Source organism: Cetorhinus maximus, chromosome 11 (genome assembly GCF_964194155.1).
Source record: "Cetorhinus maximus chromosome 11, sCetMax3.hap1.1, whole genome shotgun sequence".
NCBI lineage: Eukaryota > Metazoa > Chordata > Chondrichthyes > Lamniformes > Cetorhinidae > Cetorhinus > Cetorhinus maximus.
In genome coordinates this window covers 75,334,598-75,354,128 of record NC_135889.1, presented here as the reverse complement: position 1 = coordinate 75,354,128, position 19,531 = coordinate 75,334,598, and the positions used below count along the sequence as shown (strand labels likewise).

The following is a 19,531-nucleotide window of genomic DNA, read 5'->3' as shown; positions in this document are numbered from 1 at the left end:
CAGAGTTATCAGAGAGAGTCAGTGTGACTTTTAATCAGTGAGTCAATTAAAAAGGATTTTTTAAAAAATTGCACAGTGATGTCACAGCACAAAGGTCACATGGGAGTAAGACTACAGTTAAATATTTAATTTGATTTAATCAGCATCTATGATATGCTAGATCAATTAATTAGCACAAAAACTGAAAATAAGACAATTTGATGAAATACATAAGCTTTAACTTATCTATATTCTAGACATTGTAGATTTGATAATGTATCACAATTACAATTGGTGCTAAATTAATTAATCAGATCTGGGGATAAAGTTAGAATTAGATAGAGAATTGTAAACATTAACAAATTTCTCTTTAAATTAAAATCTGAGATATGTAGGTAATAAGAATTAAGTAAAATATTTAAGTTAAAACCCTGTAAGATAAAGTGACCCCAGCAGAATGGAAGGAGCTGATTGATGAGAAGCTTGTGAGTGTTTATTTAAGTGTTAAGTTTATTTCTCTTAATTTAGTTAATAGTCTAATAAATAGTTATAACAGAGCATCCCAGTTCCATGGAAAGCGCATCCTGCCCTATGTGAACTCCAGGCACTTCTTGTCTCCTGGACAATGATATGTGCAAGAAGTGTCATCAGCTGGTGAAGCTTGAGCTCAGGTTTCAGAGTTTGAGCAACAGCTGGAGTCACTGCAGTGCATCCATGAAACTGAGGGCTACGTAGATGATAAGTTTCTAGAGATGGTCACCCCGCAGCTCAATGATGTGGAGGCAGAGAGGGAATCGGTGACCGCCAGGTGACAAAGAAGTTCCCTGAGAGCATCTCACTCTCTGACCAGCATTCAGTTCTGATAATTGTTCAGAGGGTGATGGTTCCTCTGGTGAGCGCAGACAGAGCCAAGTCCACTGTAACTTGGGTGGCACAGCTATACAGGGAGGCAGGAGAAAAGTAGGGTAAATATTTAAAAGGAGATTCTATACTTAAGGGAACAGACAAACGTTTTTGTGGCTGCAGCCGTGATTCCAGAATGGTATGTTGCCTCCCTGGTGCAAGGGTGAAGAATGTCACTGAGCTGCTGTAGAGCATTTTGAGAGGAGGAGGGTGAATGGACGGAGGTTGTGAACCATATCCGACACAGCTAGAAAGAGATATGAGGTCCTCGGGTAGATTTTAGGGTGCTAGGAAGGAGACTATCAAGCAGGACTTCAAAGGTAATAATCTTTGGATTACTCTTGGTGACATGCATGATTGACTATAGAAATAGGAGGGAAGAGCAGATGAATGCATAGCTGGAGAGGTGGTGCAGCAGGGAGGGCTTTAGATTTCTGGGAAATTGGGACTATTCTGGGGGAATTGGGACCTGCATCGGCCAGACATGTTGCGTCACAGCAGCACCCAGACCAATGTCCTTGCAGGGTGGTTTGCTAGGACTGTTGGAGACAGTTTAAATGAACTTGACAGGGGAATGGGAGCCAGTATGTAGCAATATAAAAAAGAAACCAGGCGCATGAATGATTGGGAGAGACAGCGCGAGAGTAAGAAATACGAAGGTATCAGGTTGGATAAGACTAAGAGGGAATGCAGTAAGGTCTTAATTAGGTTTATGGTGTGAGTAAATAAGTAAGTGTATGTGTGGTAAATAAGGTTGGTGAACTGCAGGGGCAGATAGCCACATGGAAATAGGATGTTGTGGCATTAATGGGAACGTGGCTCACAAAAGGTCAGGACTGGGTACTAAATATTCCCGTATACAAGGTGTTCAGGAAAAATAGGGAAGAATGGAGCAAAATTAACACTATTGATTAAAGAGAATATTACAGTGCAGGAAAGAGAGGAATCGAGGACAGAATCTATTTGGTTTGAATTAAGAAACAATAGAGCTAGCATTACACTACTGGATGTTTTCTATATGGCACCAACTAGTGGGAAAGATATAAAGGAGGAAATTTGCAAGGAAATTACAGAGAGGTGCAAGCACCATAGGGTAGCAACAATGGGAACTTTAATTATTCTAATATAGACTGGGATATTGATAGTGTAACGGGCAAGAGAGGAAGTGTTTCTGAAGTGTGTTCAAGAGAATTTTCTTGATCAGTATCAAGATCAGTACAGCCCAATGAGGAAGGAGGTATTGTTGGATCTGGTTGTGGAAATAAGGTGGATCAACTGTCAATAGGAGAACTTTTAGGGAACAGTGTATCATAAGATTTAGGTTAGCTATGGAAAAGGGCAAGGAGCAATCTAGAGTAAAAATATTTAATTGTATGAGGGCCACTTGCAGTGGATGGGAAAGGATCTGGTCCAAATAAGTTGGAATTGGTAAAGGTTCACAAATTGGTCCCAGAGATGAGAGGGTTGCTCTATGATGAGAGGCTAAGTAAATCAGGCCCATATTCCGTGGAGTTTAGAATGAGAGGTGATCTCATTGAAATATACAAGATTCTGTAGCAACTTGACAGGCTAGACACTGAGAGGTTGTTTCTATTGTTTGGGGAATCTGGAATACAGGGACACAGTCTCAGGATAAGGGGTCAATCATTTAGGACTGAGATGTGGAGAAATTTCTTCACTCAGAGGGTTGTGAATTTTTAGAATGCTCTACCCTCCAGGGTTGTGTATGATCCATTTTTGAGGCCGGGATGGAGAAATATTTGGTCTCTCTGAATCGTGGGAGCAGGCCGGAAAGTGAAGTAGAAGCCCAAGATCAACCATGATCGAATTGAATGGCAAAGTAGGCTTGACAGGCCGTATAGTCTGCTGCTGCTCCTATATCTTGTGTTCCTGTAGAATCAAAGATTGGCAGCAAAATTGTAACAGAACGATGGGCTGCTTTTAAAGAGGGGATAGTGGAAGTACATTCCCACTAGGGACAAAGGTAAAGCAACCAAAGGCAGAGCCCCCTGGGTGAAGAAAGAGGTAGAGAATAAGATGAGGCAGTGAAAAGGTGCAAATGACTGACGTCAGGTTGATAATACAAGTGAGAAACAGGGTGAATTTAAAAATTCAGAGGAGTGAAAAAGGAAATAATAGAGGCAAAGAGAGCGTATGTGATTGACAGCTAACATAAAAGAGAATCCAAAAGTCTACAATTGACATATGCATGGAAAGAGGGTAGTAAGAAGAGGGGTGGGGCCGATTAGGGACCAGAAAGGGGATCTACACACAGAGGTGGAGGACATGGCTGAGGTACTAAGCATCTGTCTTTCCCAAGGAAGAAGATGCTGCCAAGGCCATAGTGAAAAAGGAGGTAGTTGAGATATTAGATGGGCAAAACATTGATAAACAGGAGGTTTTTGAAAGGATAGATATACTTAAAAGTTTATAAATCACCAGGACTGGAGGGGATGCAACCAAGCATGCTGAAGGAAGTAAAGGTTAAAATTGCAGAGGCACTGGCCATAATCTTCCTTAGATACAGAGGTGGTGCCAGTGGACTGGAGAATTGCAACTGTTGCATCCTTGTTCAAAAAAGGGTGCAAAGATAAACTCAGCAGCTACAAGCCATTCATTTAACCAGGGTGGTGGGAAAACTTTTAGAGATGATAATCCAGAACAAAATTAGCAGTCACTTGGACAAGTGTGGATTAATTAAAGAAAGCTAGTATGGATTTGGTAAAGCAAATCATGTTTAACTAGCTTGTTTAGAGTTTTTTTGATGAGGTAACAGAGAGGTGCATGGACTTCCAAAAGGCATTTTGATAAAGTGCCACCAGAGTTGAAGCCCATGGAATACCCCATGGAGGAGGCAGTGACATGGTGGTATTGTCACTGACTAGTATTCCAGAGACCCAGGGTAATGCTCTGGGGACCTGGGTTTGAATTTGAATTTGAATTCAATAAAAATCTGGAATTCAATGCCTGATGATGACCATGAAACGATTGTCGTAAAAACCCATCTGGTTTACTAATCTCCTTTAGGGTAGGAAATCTGCCATCCTTACCTAGACTGGCCTGCATGTGACTCCAGACCCACAGAAATGTGGTTGACTCTTAAAATGCCCTCTGAACAAGGGCAATTAGGGATGGGCAACAAATGCTGGCCGAGCCAGCAACGCCCATATCCCATGAATGAATTTTTAAAAAGGGACAGTGACAGAAAACAGAGAGTAATGGTGAACAATTGTATTTTGGACTGAAGGAAGGCACATAATGGCATTCCCATTACCAGGACTACTGCTTTTCTGATATATGACTTAGACTTGGGTGTGCAGGGCACAATTTCAAATTTTGCAGATGACTCAAAACTTTTAAGTATTGTGAACTTTGAGAAGGATAGTGAGAGACTTCAAGAGAATATAGATAGGTTGATGGAATGGATTGATATGTGGCTGATGAAATTTCATACAGAGAAATGTGAATTGATACATTTTGGTAGGAAGAATGAGGAGAGGCAGTAGAAAATAAGGGATACAAATCTAAAGGAGGACAGAAACAAAGAGACCTGGGAGCATATGTACACAAATCTTTGAAGGCACAAGGCAGATAGAGAGTACAGTTCATAAAGTATACGGGATCCTGGGCTTTATAAATAAGAGCATGGAGTACAAAGGCAAGGAAGTTATGATAAACCTGTTCAAAACACTGGTTCAGCCTTAACTGGAGTATTGTGTCCAATTCCGAACATTACACTTTAGAAAGGATGTGAAGGGTTTAGAAAGGTTGCAGAAAAGATTTACAAGAATGGTTCCAGGGATGAAGGAACCAGGGATTAGTTACATGGATAGATCGGAGAAGCTGGGATTGTTCCCCTAGAAAAGAGAAGTTAGAGAGGAGATTTGATAGAGGTGTTCAAAAGCATGAGGGATCTACAGAGTAGATGGAGACAAACTGTTCCCACTGGTGGAAGTGTCAAGAACCAAAGGGCACCAATTTAAGGTAATTGGCAAAAGAAGCAATGGTGACATGAAGAAAAACACTTTTACACAGCAAGTAGTTCGACTCCAGAATGCACTGCCTGAGGGTGTGGTGGAGGCAGATTCAATGGTGGTTTTTGAAAGGGAATTGGAGAAGCACATGAAGAGAAATTATTTGCAGGGTTCCAAGGCAAAGGCAGGGAGTGGGTCTAGCTGAATTACTCTTGCAGAGAACCAGCACAGGCACAGCAGGCTAAATGTCTTCCTCCTACACTGTAATTGTTCAGTGGTGTGGTCCAGCTAGATCTGATGATGGATAGCTAGACCAATTGTGCAGCAGAGGTATGAAGTTTGAGCCCTTTAGACCTGGGAAATGAGAAAGGAGTCATACCAGGAGGATGAATGAGATGGGAGAGAGTATACGTTTTGAGGGCAAGGGCAACAAAGACGGACTTGAGGGCGTGGTTAAATGGACCAATGGCTACAGAAATATTATGCCATTTTTTAATCAAAGGTTTGTTTGATTTACAATCTTCTTTAGAATTTTTATCACATGCCATCACTCCTCATTCCCATCAACTGGAGCGGAAGGTGAAGGTGTACTGTTTTTTGTTGTAGCTCTTTCCTTCCTCCTCCCTCCTATCAGATACCCATATCAGAAGATAAGATAGTGACCTGGAGTTTGTGGTCAGTGATGAAGCAATGGCACTCACTGCTGACCTCAAAGAAAGCTGCCCACAAGGATCTAGCATTCTCTGTGGCATGGGCTTCCCTGAAGTTCACGTTAGTTAAAAAAGATTTTCCATTGATTGCAATTTGGGAGACCTCAACATCACACTCTCCGGAAAAGCAACAAACAGACGTTTCTGGACTTGTGCATTATTTGGCACATGTGCAGTCCCAAAGTTGCTTTTAGTTTCAGTGGAGTATTGAAGGTGAATGCTGATGGTTTTGCCACCATTACCACCACAAAATCCTGGCCATTATGTTTCTGCAAGACAAATTATCAAGTGATTGAACCACTCCTGGTAATGAGCTTCATGTGTGGCTCAGATTCGGTCTGAAATTGTGCGCTGAGAACTTCAAATGCCATTCTGCCAGATCACTTCCTTTTGTGTTGTTTAAAATATTATTGTCCTGCATTGCTGAGCTGTCTCAGTCCACAGTCTTTTAAATTAGCAAATCCAGTTTGAATCATTGCTTAGGAAAAAAGGCTTTGGATGGAATTTTCTGTGCCCGCTGGCGTCAGGCATCATGGCGGTGGTAACCAGACAATATCGCGAAAGGCCAAAAATTGGTTTCACGGTGTTGTGTAACTAGTTTGCAATCGTTTGCTCCGCCCGTCAATGGTGGACCAGGTTTCCCACCACTGTACATCAGCAACTTCATTGTAATACATTTGCAAATCATTATAAGCCCAGCTCGCCGGAATCATTCCCCCACGCTGGATCATCCGAGCACAACGGCATAATTGCACTCTGACGTGTTTCACAACAGCATTGAAACAGCATGCATCTGGCGAGCTGCATTTCGAGGGGAACTCGGAGGTGAGTGCACAGTAATGTTGTGCAGTACTTGTGAGGGTCGCCTGTTGGACCTCAAGGTTGAGGCAAGGGCACAGGCAGGTTGCATTTTCCCGGCTAGCTGACAGTGCAGTGCCGAGGCAAGGGCTGCACTGTGGTTGAGATAAGTTTGGGGGGGCAGGATGCAAGGGCTGCACTGTGGTTGAGGTGAGTTGGGGGTGCAAGGGCTGCACTGCAGTTGAGGCAAGTTGGGGGGTGCAAGGGCTGCACTGTGGTTGAGGCGAGTTGGGGGGTGCAAGGGCTGCACTGCGGTTGAGGCGAGTTGGGGGGGTGCAAGGGCTGCACTGTGGTTGAGGCGAGTTGGGGGGGTGCAAGGGCTGCACTGCGGTTGAGGCGAGTTGGGGGGTGCAAGGGCTGCACTGTGGTTGAGATGAGTTTGGGGGGGCAGGATGCAAGGGCTGCACTGTGGTTGAGGCGAGTTGGGGGGGTGCAAGGGCTGCACTGTGGTTGAGGCGAGTTGGGGGGTGCAAGGGCTGCACTGTGGTTGAGGCGAGTTGGGGAGTGCAAGCGCTGCACTGTGGTTGAGGCGAGTTGGGGGGTGCAAGGGCTGCACTGTGGTTGAGGTGGGTTGGGGGGGGTGCAAGGGCTGCACTGTGGTTGAGGTGGGTTGGGGGGGTGCAAGGGCGGCACTGTGGTTGAGGCGAGTTGGGGGGTGCAAGGGCAGCACTGCGGTTAAGGCGAGTTGGGGGGTGCAAGGGCTGCACTGTGGTTGAGGCGAGTTGGGGGGTGCTAGGGCTGCACTGTGGTTGAGGTGAGTTGGGGGGTGCAAGGGCTGCACTGCAGTTGAGGTGAGTGCATATGCATGTGCCGGGGGGCTGGGGGGGTGGGAGGGAAGCGTCCACGCATTAGGGAAACCTTGTATAAAGTGACCATTCCTCTGCAGCTGAAACAGTTCAGGCGCAGCCACGGTGACGTGCTTGGAGTCAGGCCTCTAGCTTATCTGCCCACTCAAGCAACGCAGAGGTCTGAAAGTGTCACCAAAAGCTCCAGAGTTTTTCACCCCTCAGGCACAGGCTGCAATGTAATGAGCATTTTAGTGGACTGCAGAACCTTTGGATAACTGGGCACGTTGTACAATCTCCTTGCTAAGGCTGGCCATGGAGCAGTCACTGGTGGAGGCACTCACAGCCCTTTGCAATGTCATCATTCACGTTTGGACCAGTCTCCTGCATGGTTCAAACTAAAAGTGCAGCCTTGCAGTGCGGGTTAGGAGAATGCCTGAGCTGAGAACTCAGCATGCAGTCCAGTGGGCAAAGCTGCCACCAATCGGTCAGGTGGAGTGGGGCGGAGGTGGGTGGGGTTTCGGGCAGCCATGCAGCGCACTAATCTCTGGTCATCCAAGTGCTGGCCAGCGGTCACTGGGATGCATTAAGGAGCCTTCAGACTTAACCAAGAGAGGTTCTTAGAACACCCAAGCTAACCCACAGGTCTCTCTCATCCTGCAAGAGGAATACATCAGGAACATGGAGGCTGGTGACCTATCTGTATGCCTCGTGGCGTACAGAGAGCGAAGATGACAGAGAAGAGAACGACGGAGGTGCCTGGCTGGGCAGAGGGAGGAGCAGCACCCTTTGGAAGAAGGGGCTGCTGGGGCTCCCACACACGCCGCTGAAGAGCCACAGCGAGCCATCACTGGTTGGTGGCCTAGCTAGACCCAGGGTCTATAAATGGGGGCTGTCATTCCTGCAGATGACCAAGAACCAGTGTCACTGAAGGCTGCGCATGTCTAGGGAACTGGCCGGTCACACCTGCCACCTGCTGCAGGATTTGGCGCCACGGGGACATGAAGGGCATCCACTGCCAGTAGCTGTGAAAGTGACCGTGGTGCTCAATTTTTATGCCAGTGGCTCCTTTCGGGGCTCCATAGGTAACCTCTGTGGGATATCACAAGCCTCCACGTATAAATGCATCTATGAGGTCATGGACACCATCTTCGAGAAGGCACACAAATTTGTGCATTTAGCCCGGGAACAGGAAAGCCATGATGCACAAGCGCTGGGATTTGCTCAGACCTCAGATTTTCCACAGGTGCAGGGTGTCATCAACTGCACTCAAGTGGCACTTAGATCTCCATGGCAACAGGCAATCAACTATATCACTGCAAGGGCTTCCACTCGCTGAATATTTAGTTGATGTGCAACCACCACAAACACATCCTAGAGGTCTGTGCATGGTTCCCAAGGAGTGTCCATGACATTCTCAGTTGGTCTCAGATCCTGACATCTTCCAGAGTCCACAGAAGCTGCAGGGCTGGCGTCTCGGTGGCAAGGGCTACCCACAGAGGACGTGGCTGATGACATCTGTGTGGCGGCCTCAGACTGCAGAAGAGAGAAGGTACAAAGAGGCTCATGCTGCAATTCGCATTTTGGTGGAGCAAACCATTGGGATGCTGAAAATGAGGTTCTGGTGCCTGGACCAGTCTGGTGGAGCCCTTCAGTATAGTCCACAGAGGGTGTCACACATTGTCGTCGCCTGCTGCGCCCTTTACAACCTGGCACTGCAACAGGGAGAAGAGCTGGCTGATGAGGAAATGGAGGAGCTGTACACCTCCTCCAATGAAGAGGATGTTGACGGGGATGAGGGTGAGGAAGTCCTCGAAGACGAGGATAACAACGATGAGGCCATCACACTGGCCAGGCAAGGCAGGTGTGCTCAGGAGACCCTCATAGCTGCTAGATTCATAGAGAATGATGAAGACATGCAGTGAGGAAATGCTGTAGATCCTCACATTACATCTGTGAATGTTTGATTCCAGTCTGGTTGATGGCTGTGCACATACCCTTTGTGATAAGGCTCCTGTCATGGAGGCGCAGCGGATGCCCATAGTCCCTACATTCCAGGAGGATGATGCCGACATGCAGAGAGGACATTCCATAGATCCTTACATAGCTTATGTGAATATTTGACTCCTGTCTGTCTGATGGCACCTCCCTTGTGCTCTGTGAACAGGGTCATATCATGGAGATGCAGCGAAAAACTTTAACTTCTCCTGATCCTATGGCATCCTTCACGAGCTGAACCCTTCAAGACAACACTGTCACCAGACACAGATGCTGATGAGATGATGGGGTCAGCTGCACCTCAAAGGTGCTAGAAGCACACAGAGAGAATGATGGAACTCTGTTCCGCTGTCCCAGGACATTCTGGCAGCAATGATGTGCTCCATTGAGGTGCAGACATAACTGATGTGTCCAGTGACTGTGAAGACGCACCATCAGTGTGCTGGGAAGGTTGCACAAAGCACAGGAAGAGGGCCTGGACTGAGACACCTGCCTTTATCTTGTGCAGGGACCAAGGTTTCACATCTGAGTGACACGAACACTGCTCATCAGAGCAAGGAGCCTTGGGAAGGAGACATTCTTGGGGGTTTATTAACAAAGTGAACATTATGTACAGGTGATTAACTCCCGTGCCCAGGCTGTGCAACTACATCTTCTTAACCTTCCTAACCCTGCCACTATATCTTGGTGCTCCCCCAACTTCCACAGCAAAGTTGGAGGCAGCCTGCTGACTGCTACGTCCTGTCTGTGATGGCCTTGACAGGCGTCCTCTGGAGGGCTGAGACCTGGAGAGCCTTGGCCTGCTTTTGAGGTCCTGCTGTGTGGCAGTGGCACCCTCCTCAGCCTGTGGAGCAGGATTTGCTGGGGTCACAGGAAGAGGGGATTCGGATGGGCTAGACACTCCCGCAGTCACCTGGGTGGATGGCCCCAGGGTGTGCACTTATGTGTGCCCCTATGGGTGCCAGAGGGCCCCTGGCCGACTCCTTGAGAAGGGGAAGCTGGGGTGAGATTAAGCTGTCCCGCACCCCTCTCGCATTGACATTGTTGGAAGTCAGCTAGTGTCAACAATGGAGTTCAGCCCATGCAGCAGTGCAGGACCAGTCTCCATGGCAGCCGTCATCCTACCAGTGTTGGCATCGGTGCGTTGGCATACTGGTGCTATCACCTCAATCTGAAGGCAGATGGGCTCCTTCATCACGCCTTGCAATCTGAGGAGTGCAGCGGACATCCCTTCCTGATGTTCCTGAGGTTGCCTTTGCAGCTCCAGCAACTGAGGTCCAGAGGCTCGTCATCTGACTCGGACTCAGTAGATTTCTGGTCTCCAGTGCCGGAAACCTGGGAAGTCTCTGTCTCCACCTGCTGTGTATCAGTCAGTGTGATGTGCTCACCTGAGGCTACTCTAAAGCTTGGTCCCAACAAGGTGTGTGTCTCTGCGCTGGTGGAAGGTGTAGGTGATGCTGTGATGGGTCTTCAATGAGGGTTTCAGCAGATTCCTTTTCTGAAGTGTCTTCACAGCTTGAGTCGAGGACCTGGGTTGTGGACTCCCTCACTGTTTCCCAGATGTGCCTGCGAAATCAAGGAGAGATAATTAGTGCATGGCAGTGGCCTATGAAACAGGACACATCACTCACAGGATGGTTGTCATATGGATGTTGCACTGCTGGATCCTCACTTGGTTGAGCACCGCCAACCTCGCCATCAGCACAGGAACAGTCCAGATCTTCACCGACCAGCTGTATGACTCTATTTTCAAAGTCCGCGAGGACCTTGATTTCAAGCATTCCTCCACCAGTCTTCAACCTCTCCCTTTTGTTGTGTGCCAGCTTGTCCTGCATGAATACAGATGGAGAGAGTGTAAGCAGGATGCCTGCCTGGCCAGATGATAAGTATGCCTGGCATGTGTGGGTGGTGAGTGGTGTCATGGCTGGGATGAAGACAAAGGTATGTGTGAGAGAGTGAACGGTGATGTCCCTTGAATTAGCAGCGAGTGAGATCCCTGTGAGTGTGTGAGTTGAGAGTAATGAGAAGAGTGACCTACCTGGCAGAATGGAGGAGATCATTGATCCTCTTTCGGCCCTGGATGGCTGTCCTCTTTTGCAGGACATTGGCGCTGACCACTGCTGCTACCGTCTCCCAAGCTGGATTGGTGATGTTGCTGCCCCTCCATCGGCCAAAGTGGGAGTTGAGAACATCACAGTGGGCCTCCACAGCATCCAAAAGGCATTCCAGGGATGCATTGCTAAATCAGGGGTGCTGCAGTCTTCTTGTCTTTCGGGGCCATATCTTCTCTGCAGCAGTCCTGAGTTCGAAGCACTGGGAGATTTGCACTTTAAATATAGCGTCTGGCGTGAGGAAGCGGCGAGGTGATGACGTGGCAGGCAAACCAGAGGCCGCCCGCCAGTGAAACGGCGTGTTTCCCAGGAATGCATGATTAATGAGGTGGGATTGGGACAATATGGCGTGAAAAACCGCCATAGCGGCCAGTGGGGAAAACATTATTTTCCCCGCCCTCTACCGCACTTAGTACAAATCTGGGACAATTCCACCCTTATTCTTAGATTTTCAAGTTGTACCAGGGAACTAACAAGTGAACAGATTTTACCTTTTTTACATTTTGTACAGTCGTGTACTTTACAAATATTATTGAAGATAGCTTATGTCTTGAAGAATTAAACACACTGTACACTGAATATCTGTTCAGCAGGAACACCACTTTAATTAATATGGCAAAATAAAGTATTTGTTTTGAAATGTTACATAACGTTTACAATACAGAATATAGTGAAACAAATATGGTTTTTCATATTTAACATTTTAGTCTTAAGGTAATTTAAATCCATTCATGATTCAAGTTAACTGCCAAATTTACTATGACATTGAGGAATGCAGGCAGCCTCATTAATTGCTCCCATTTTCAATATATGGGTTTGAAGGTATCTTTTGAAGCAATTAAATTTGCCTAACGTTCAACCTTTAACTGTGATCACTTCATATTTCATTTGTGACTATTACTTTTCCCTCAGCTCCAGGTGCCAATATTGTCTGCATTCTTAATGAAAAGGAAAACAAGTTCATTGTTGACCAGTTTAACAGGACTGCACAGTCTGGAACTATTTGGTTGGGTATGGTCTTTGATACAGACAGTAAGTATTAGCTAGTATGTTCCATATAACACACTAAAAATAAAGTTGCAACAGTCGTATTTTGCAAAGATTTTATTTCAGTTTTCATTATTTATATATTGTGCTTCAAGATATTTAGAATAACCGAATAGTAAGATATAATCCCAGATTCATTCACCCTGCTTAATGAATTATACGCTATTCAGTTGATTTGTTTGGATGTTTTTGTATTTTGAGCCGTTATTGGTTAACTTTTTTGTAGGAAGCATATTATATTAATTGTAAAAATGTAATTGTTTAATATGATTTGTTTACATTGTCAAAGGAAGCATCTGATTGTTTCTCTATAAATTTAATCATTGAGGCATTTTTCACATAATCTCAAAATTCCATGCCAAAACTGATTTTCAGTTTAACATAATTTTTGGCATGTTCTGTTAAGTTATTGTTCTGACAAGAAATCTGTAGCTTTGGCAACAATTTACAAAGTTAATTAATTTCCATTTAATGGCTGTTGATTATCCAGGAATCTCTAAGTTTGATTTGTGATAACTGCTAAATAGCACAGAGAAACAAAAACTATCTGACTGCATGTTTTTGGAACTAGACATGTTGATTAAAAATTCAACAAAGTCTTCAAAGTCCAACATTAAAAATGTGAATTACACTATTTATTAGAGCTTTGATTCCCTAAAACCATAGATACCTACAGCACAGAAAGAGGTCATTCAGCCTATTGTATCAACGCTAGCTTTTAATTAAAATAATCCAAACTGCATCCCGTTGTCTACTGATACATCTTCCGTGAGTTTTGAGATTGTGCTCAAAGTACAAATCATCTACACGTACTGTGCATAAAAGTGGATTCAGCATTGACTGGTAAAGTGCGCCGTGTCCAGTATACCAGGGCCAGGATTTTCCGTTCTGGGGAGTGGGAGTGGGTGCGCACCCGATCGCCGCCCGCGATCGGATCCGCTCCGCCATTTTACATGGGCAAGCCAATTAAGGCCCACCCAGCATATTTGCCGACTCCTGTGGATAACTAGTTTCTTAACCAAGTGTTTCCACTTATCTTACATTTAACCCTTCAATTCCTGAAACTAAAAAGTTATATTCTAAAACTGATGTATTATGAACTAGATATTTGCAACACTCTAACTATTTCTTTACCTTTTTACATGCTGATTAAAGATCTTTTTTTATCTGTTTTTAGCTTTTCATATCTCTCTCACTTTCAAACTAGACTTTTTATATTTCCTGCGATTAGTCCTAATTTACCATGTGCCTTTGTTTTTAGTTTCAGTTTATTTTTAATTTATCTATTTTTGTGAAAAGAGACATGCTGTTGAAACTTTTCATCTTGCACTTTTCTGGACAGATGCATGAATGACAAATTTCAAAGGGAATTGTTGCTTCCCTTGAAATTTGGCATCCTTATGTCTGTCCTGATAAGTGCACGATGAAAAGCTTTGACAGCATTTCTCTTTTTTCAGCAATACCCAAGTGCTGTACTACCAACCAACTGTTATCTATTTTTCAAGGAACCCAGCCTGCAATGATTTTTTTTTGGCATAAGCAGTCTGACACTCTAACAACACTAATATTAGAAATAACTTTATTATCATAACAGTAGCAATACATTAAACATTTAAAACATAATTTTACAATTTAAAACACCATTCTAATTGTGATCTCCATGACAATTTCCCTCCTTTCCTCTTCACTAATTTTTCTATCCGATATTTCATTTTAACATAATTTTCATTGTTTTTATGAATATGTATCTATTTAGCCTCTTCTCACCTTACTTTCTTCTCTGCTTTAAGTTTCAAGCTTTTACTTCTATTTACTCTTCCTATTTTAGAGCGAGGAATATGTTTTTAAAAATAAGCTTTCCAATCAGCAGAATTCAGAGGTGAAACTTAGCATCCAAAAGAGGTGGGGTTGGTGTTGGGTTAGAATTTAAAGTTTTAAAAATGTGAAATCTGCTTCCACCTGCCCACTTCCAGGTTTAACACAGATGGGTGTAAGGGGTGGACAACCAACCTCCTCCCAAAAAGCGAGTTGGCAATTTAAATATTTTAATGGGGCTGGCAGCCTCCAATTTTACTTTGCAGGCTTTACAGTGGCCAACCAGGTTTCCCAGGCCCTGAGAAACCTGGCAACTGAAGGGAGAAGTTTAGGAAAACTTTAGGGAGAAGTTAGGTGCCTTTACTGCACTATATGTGGGACAAGAGGAGCAGGAATGCACCCTAAGTTCACCCCATCCCACATCAGAATCCTTGCCCAGACAAAGATCCCAGCCCCCTATGCCAATTGGAGGCCCTCCCCACACAGTTTTGCCTCCCCGTGTCCACCTTCCTCACCCCAGCCTGTTCAATATGTCCCCCGCATCCCCCTTGGCGGGCGCTGCCAATCCAGCCCCGGTGAGAACACGCAATTACCTGGGTTTTGGGGCATCCATGCTTTTCTCTTCCTCCCGGGCCTCTGGCAATACCAGCAGTGGTCACCAACCCAGGTGTGGCACAGAGCTGCTGGCCTCCAATTGAACAGCAGATCTATGAGGCGGGACTTCCTCCTAGAGCGAACAGAAGTCCTGCCTCGAACTAATACAAGGGCCGCAATTCAAAAAAGTTACAGAGGGGTGAGCCAGCCAAGAGGAGGCGAGCTTGCCTGGTTATGGGAAGCCCGTCCTAAGCATATAATCCAGCCTTGTATCTCTTCAAACAATCAGATTGAAGAATCCTTATTGAGACATGCAGAGTCTAAACCAGGATGCGTAAGATTGAATTAAATATTCTATGTAAAATCATGTAAAAAAAAAAGAGATTGAGAGAGATGTAAAAGACAGATGGAAAACAAATGTTCCAAAAAAATTGTTTCAACTTTAATGTTTTATAATCTCCAACAATAATGAAATCTGTAGAATTGAGAAACCATACTTATAAAAATTAATTCTCAATCCCAGAGCATTAAGCAGTAATTAAGAGTGTCAAACTGTTCAAAATTCACCTACACTTGAATGAATAAGCCCAAACCTTTTCTGCTTTAAAATACAATAAAACTGCTTTTGTTGCGAACTAATATGTTATTTATTTTCTGACCTGCTTTCCAAATATTCTCCATCTACCTAGAGAAATAATCTGGGCCGAAATTGAAGACTGAAGAACAAAGTACAGACTCTTTAAGTTTTAGCCATTACTGTGCATTATAGTCAAATCTGGAAGAGAAATTGATATTTTTCCAAGTAATTTTAACTGCAGTTTTATAATTTGTTCTCAGAATTAGGGCAAAATTAGCAAGGTTAAATTTATTGTCTGCTCCTAATTATCTGGAGAAGGTGGTGTTAGTTTTTAAATTACAGGATATTGACCCTGTGACAGTAAAGGAATAGTAGTACATCTCCAAGACATGGTGCGTAAATTGGATGGGAACTTAAAGGTGATGGTGTTGCACTGCTATTGTTCTTCTTGTCTTTCTTGGTGACACAAGATGCTGCAGAATAGGGAGGTGCTGCAGTGTATTCTGTACATTGTACATACTGCAACCATTGTGTACCAGAGCTGCAGGAAATGGATATTGAGTTCAGTGGCAGGAGGAAGTAACCTATTCTGTTCTGGATAGAGTGGAACTTCTTGAGTGCTATTGCAGCTGTATCCTTCCATCACACTCTTAATTTGAGTCTTGTAGATGTTGGAAAGGCTTTGAAGAGCAAGCATGTTGCAGGTTACCCCACTTCTGCCCCACTCTTGTAGCCGTGTCTGATCATTTAAGTTTCTGGTAAATGGTGAAGTGAATAATTTGGCAATGAGAGTGCCATTGAAGGCCAATGAGAGATGGCTGGCCTTTCTCTTATTTTGGCTCGTCATTATCTGTCATTTATGTGATGGGACTCTTACCTGCCAATTGTCAGCCCCAAGGCTGAATATTATCCAGGTCGTGCTGTGGGTTAGAAAGGGCTACTTCATTAACAAAGCAGTTATGAATGGAGCTGAACACTTTGAAGGAGTCAGCAAACAATTCCACTACTGAACTTTTGATGGAGGGAAGGTGATTGATGAAGCAACTGAAAGTGATTGGGCCAAAGACAATTTTCCTGCAGAACTCCTGCAGTGATGACGTGAGGCTTTGGGCAACCACTTTTCTTCTGTCAGGTATCACTGCAGTTATTGAAAGGTTTTTCTTTCCCCCCCACCTTTGGCCACAGTTTTGCTAGGACTTCTTGGTGCACATGCAAAAAAAGAACTGAGGGATATTTTCACTATTATTAAAAGCATAGGTAAGGTTGCTAATGCAAATCAGAAAAATAAATCTACAGAATATGATTATTGGAATCTGCACATTATTCTCAATCTCTGATTCAATCAAACAATATTTCTCTTTTAAGGAGGACCATTCAACAGTTTGGGAAACAAGGATAAATAGTACTCCTTAACTGGCAGACAAAACAGGTTCACAGGTTCTTTGTCATATATCGTTGCTAGTATGTAAACCTTGCTTTTAACTCAAATCTCTAAATACGTATAATGAGAAGCTAATAAGTTAGGTTGACATATTATCACATTATCCACCCTCTGCACAATACAAAGTTTGCTAATCCTTTGGACTACATCGATGTTTCTAGAATAAACATACTAAAATTAAATTTGCCACATCTAACAATGTACCATAAACAGCATAAAGTTAGGCGCTTAACCTACTGATGTCACAGGAAAACTAGATTGTCATTTGGTGGTACAGAACTTGAGTACTGCTGAAAAAAGAGACTTTTTTTGTCGAAGCTTTTCACCTTGCATTCATCAGGACAATTCGCAAGAATACAAAATATAAAGGGAACAACAATTTATAATATATGAGAAAAGAGTGCTAATTGATTGGCAAGTGGACTCCGATTGGTAGAGGCATTGGTTGATGGTGACTGAAGGTTAACTGTCAAGCATTGTTTGAAATTTAATCCAGGCAGCTTGACTCTGCTTGGTCAAGATTTTGCTCTGAGGAATGAACCAGCAAAAGGCTGTCACTTACTTTGCCTAGCTGAAACAGGCGCAATATGTGTACATGTTCTTTCTGTCTGCAAAGAACAGGGCCCTGTGTATTAATATATGTAACTTCCAGTATATGCAAATGTGCCACACTGCGAGCCTGACTGACAATCTTAAATTGGTTAAATTGGTTGTCAGCGGAATTCTTAGCACACTTGAGGATTATTTAGTAAATGTTCTCCAATTGCATAATCACATCTAATCTTGGACACTGTGTTTTAAGTTTTGCAAGCACGGGCTGGTTGGGTACAGTCTGGTGAATGCCACTCATGTTTCTACTGCCATGTAGCAGGGCAATCTCAGGTAGACCATCTACATCAGATTATTAACTCAGATGGCTGTCTACCTCAGATTATGTTGGAAGGGCAAAGTATCTCAAAAATTTGAACAACAGGTGAAGCTAGCTGTTTCACACTGTTATTCTGCAGTAACAACACGAGTGGTATTTGCCACGAACAGGATGCGACTGTCAAGCCAAAAAGATGTTCTGCCTATTACACAAATGAGCAATATGGTATATGAATTTCAGTGCCAGTATGCTGGGTTTGAAGGCTGTACATCTCAAAGACTGGCAGATTCCGTTGTTCGCAACAGCCAAGGTACAGATCGTACCCAACCAGCCTGTGCTTGAAAATTCAAAACACAATGTCCAACATTAGATGTGATTCTGCGATTGGACAACTTTTTCCAAATAATCTTCAATGTGCAAAAAATTATGCTGACAACCAATTTAAGATTGTCAGTCAGGTTCGCAGTATGGCGCACTTACATGTACTGGAAGCTACTTATATTCATATGTTCTTTGCAGACAGAAAGAACAAGTACATACATTGCGTCTGTTTCAGCTAAACAAAATAAGTGACAGCCATTCACTGGTTCATTCCTTAGGGCAATGCCTTGACCAATCAAAGTCAAGCTGCCTGGTTTAAATTTCAAACAATGTTTGGCAGTTAACTGCCAGTCACCGTCAACTGGTGCATTCTCCATGGCAACGCCTTGACCCATCAGAGTCCACTTGCTAACCAATCAGCACTCTCTTCTCACGCAGTATAAATTGTTGACATTTGGTATTCTTGCAAATTGTCCCAATGAGTGCAAGACAAAAAACTTCAGCAAAAAAAAATCTCTTTTCAGCAATGCTAAAACTAGATTATTTGCTTGGTAAACAAATCTGTTCATGATGTTAACGGTAACTTAGTAGCCCAAACCCAAAATTGTTGATCATCATCTAAATTGTTTTGCTGGCCTTCTCCTCACACCAATGATCCAAATTCAAAGTCTAATTTAATCAGCAACCTTCGAGTTGATCCACAACCACAGGTTCTTGAATTTGAGTACTGAAGTTTACTGCTGTTCACACAACTTATGTTACTTAGTTACTTACATCAACCTTCTTGTCAGGAACTAATTAGAGTACTACATTAAATATAAGAGGTCAGAAAAGAATTAATTGGTTCGCTCATTCATCTTGAATCAAGACTGCCCACACAATAGTACTTTGTAGTGGAGCTTAGAGTCTGCTGCTAACAGAGTTAGAGAAGTCAGGCTGTGGGATGAGAAAAACGGGAGGAAAGAAGAAAGCTGCCTTACATCAGCAAATTACTATTTAATTCAAACACGATTATAGCCTTTTTCTATACAAATCCTGACCAAACTAGTCAACCAGTTGCCACTGAAAATAATGAAACATTGGCTTTTCATCTCTAAGACAATGGCTTTGAATCCAGCCAACTAATAGGAGGTTTACATAGGATATACGGCACTGAAACAAATCATTCGGTCCAACCAGTCTGTGCCGGCAGTTGTGCTCCACTCAAGCCTCCTCCCATCTTTTCATATCTAAATTTATCATCATAATCATCCATTCTCTTCTCTCTTGTATACTTGTCTAGTTTTCCCTTAACAGGAGTGAAAGTTCTTGTCAACAAGTTGTAAGAGTTCTATGCTAAATTAAATTGTGTTCTTAACCTACTTTGTAGTGATGGCAAAACCAGAGCTCAAACAGTCTCTAAATTAGTACCAACATTGCAGTGAATTTGCACTTTCACTCACCAGGGAGCCAAAAAATTGCTGGCATGAGTAAAGGAAAATGTGTGTTGTTTTAATACAGGTTGCTCTTTTGAGGTCCAGTAGCCTGAAATAACCCTGACCTCACTGGGT

General features: G+C 43.7%; 1 protein-coding gene across 3 annotated transcripts in view; it reads left to right on the top strand.

Moving 5' to 3' along the window:
* The window catches only part of LOC144686691 (CD302 antigen-like), a 49,318-nt gene that overhangs the window by 13,087 nt on the left and 16,700 nt on the right, over positions 1–19,531 (top strand). For all 3 annotated transcript variants that reach the window (XM_078552244.1, XM_078552243.1, XM_078552241.1), the window contains one exon: positions 12,231–12,350. In XM_078552244.1, coding sequence (XP_078408370.1) covers positions 12,231–12,350 — 120 coding nt within the window. The remainder of the gene's footprint in view (positions 1–12,230; positions 12,351–19,531) is intronic.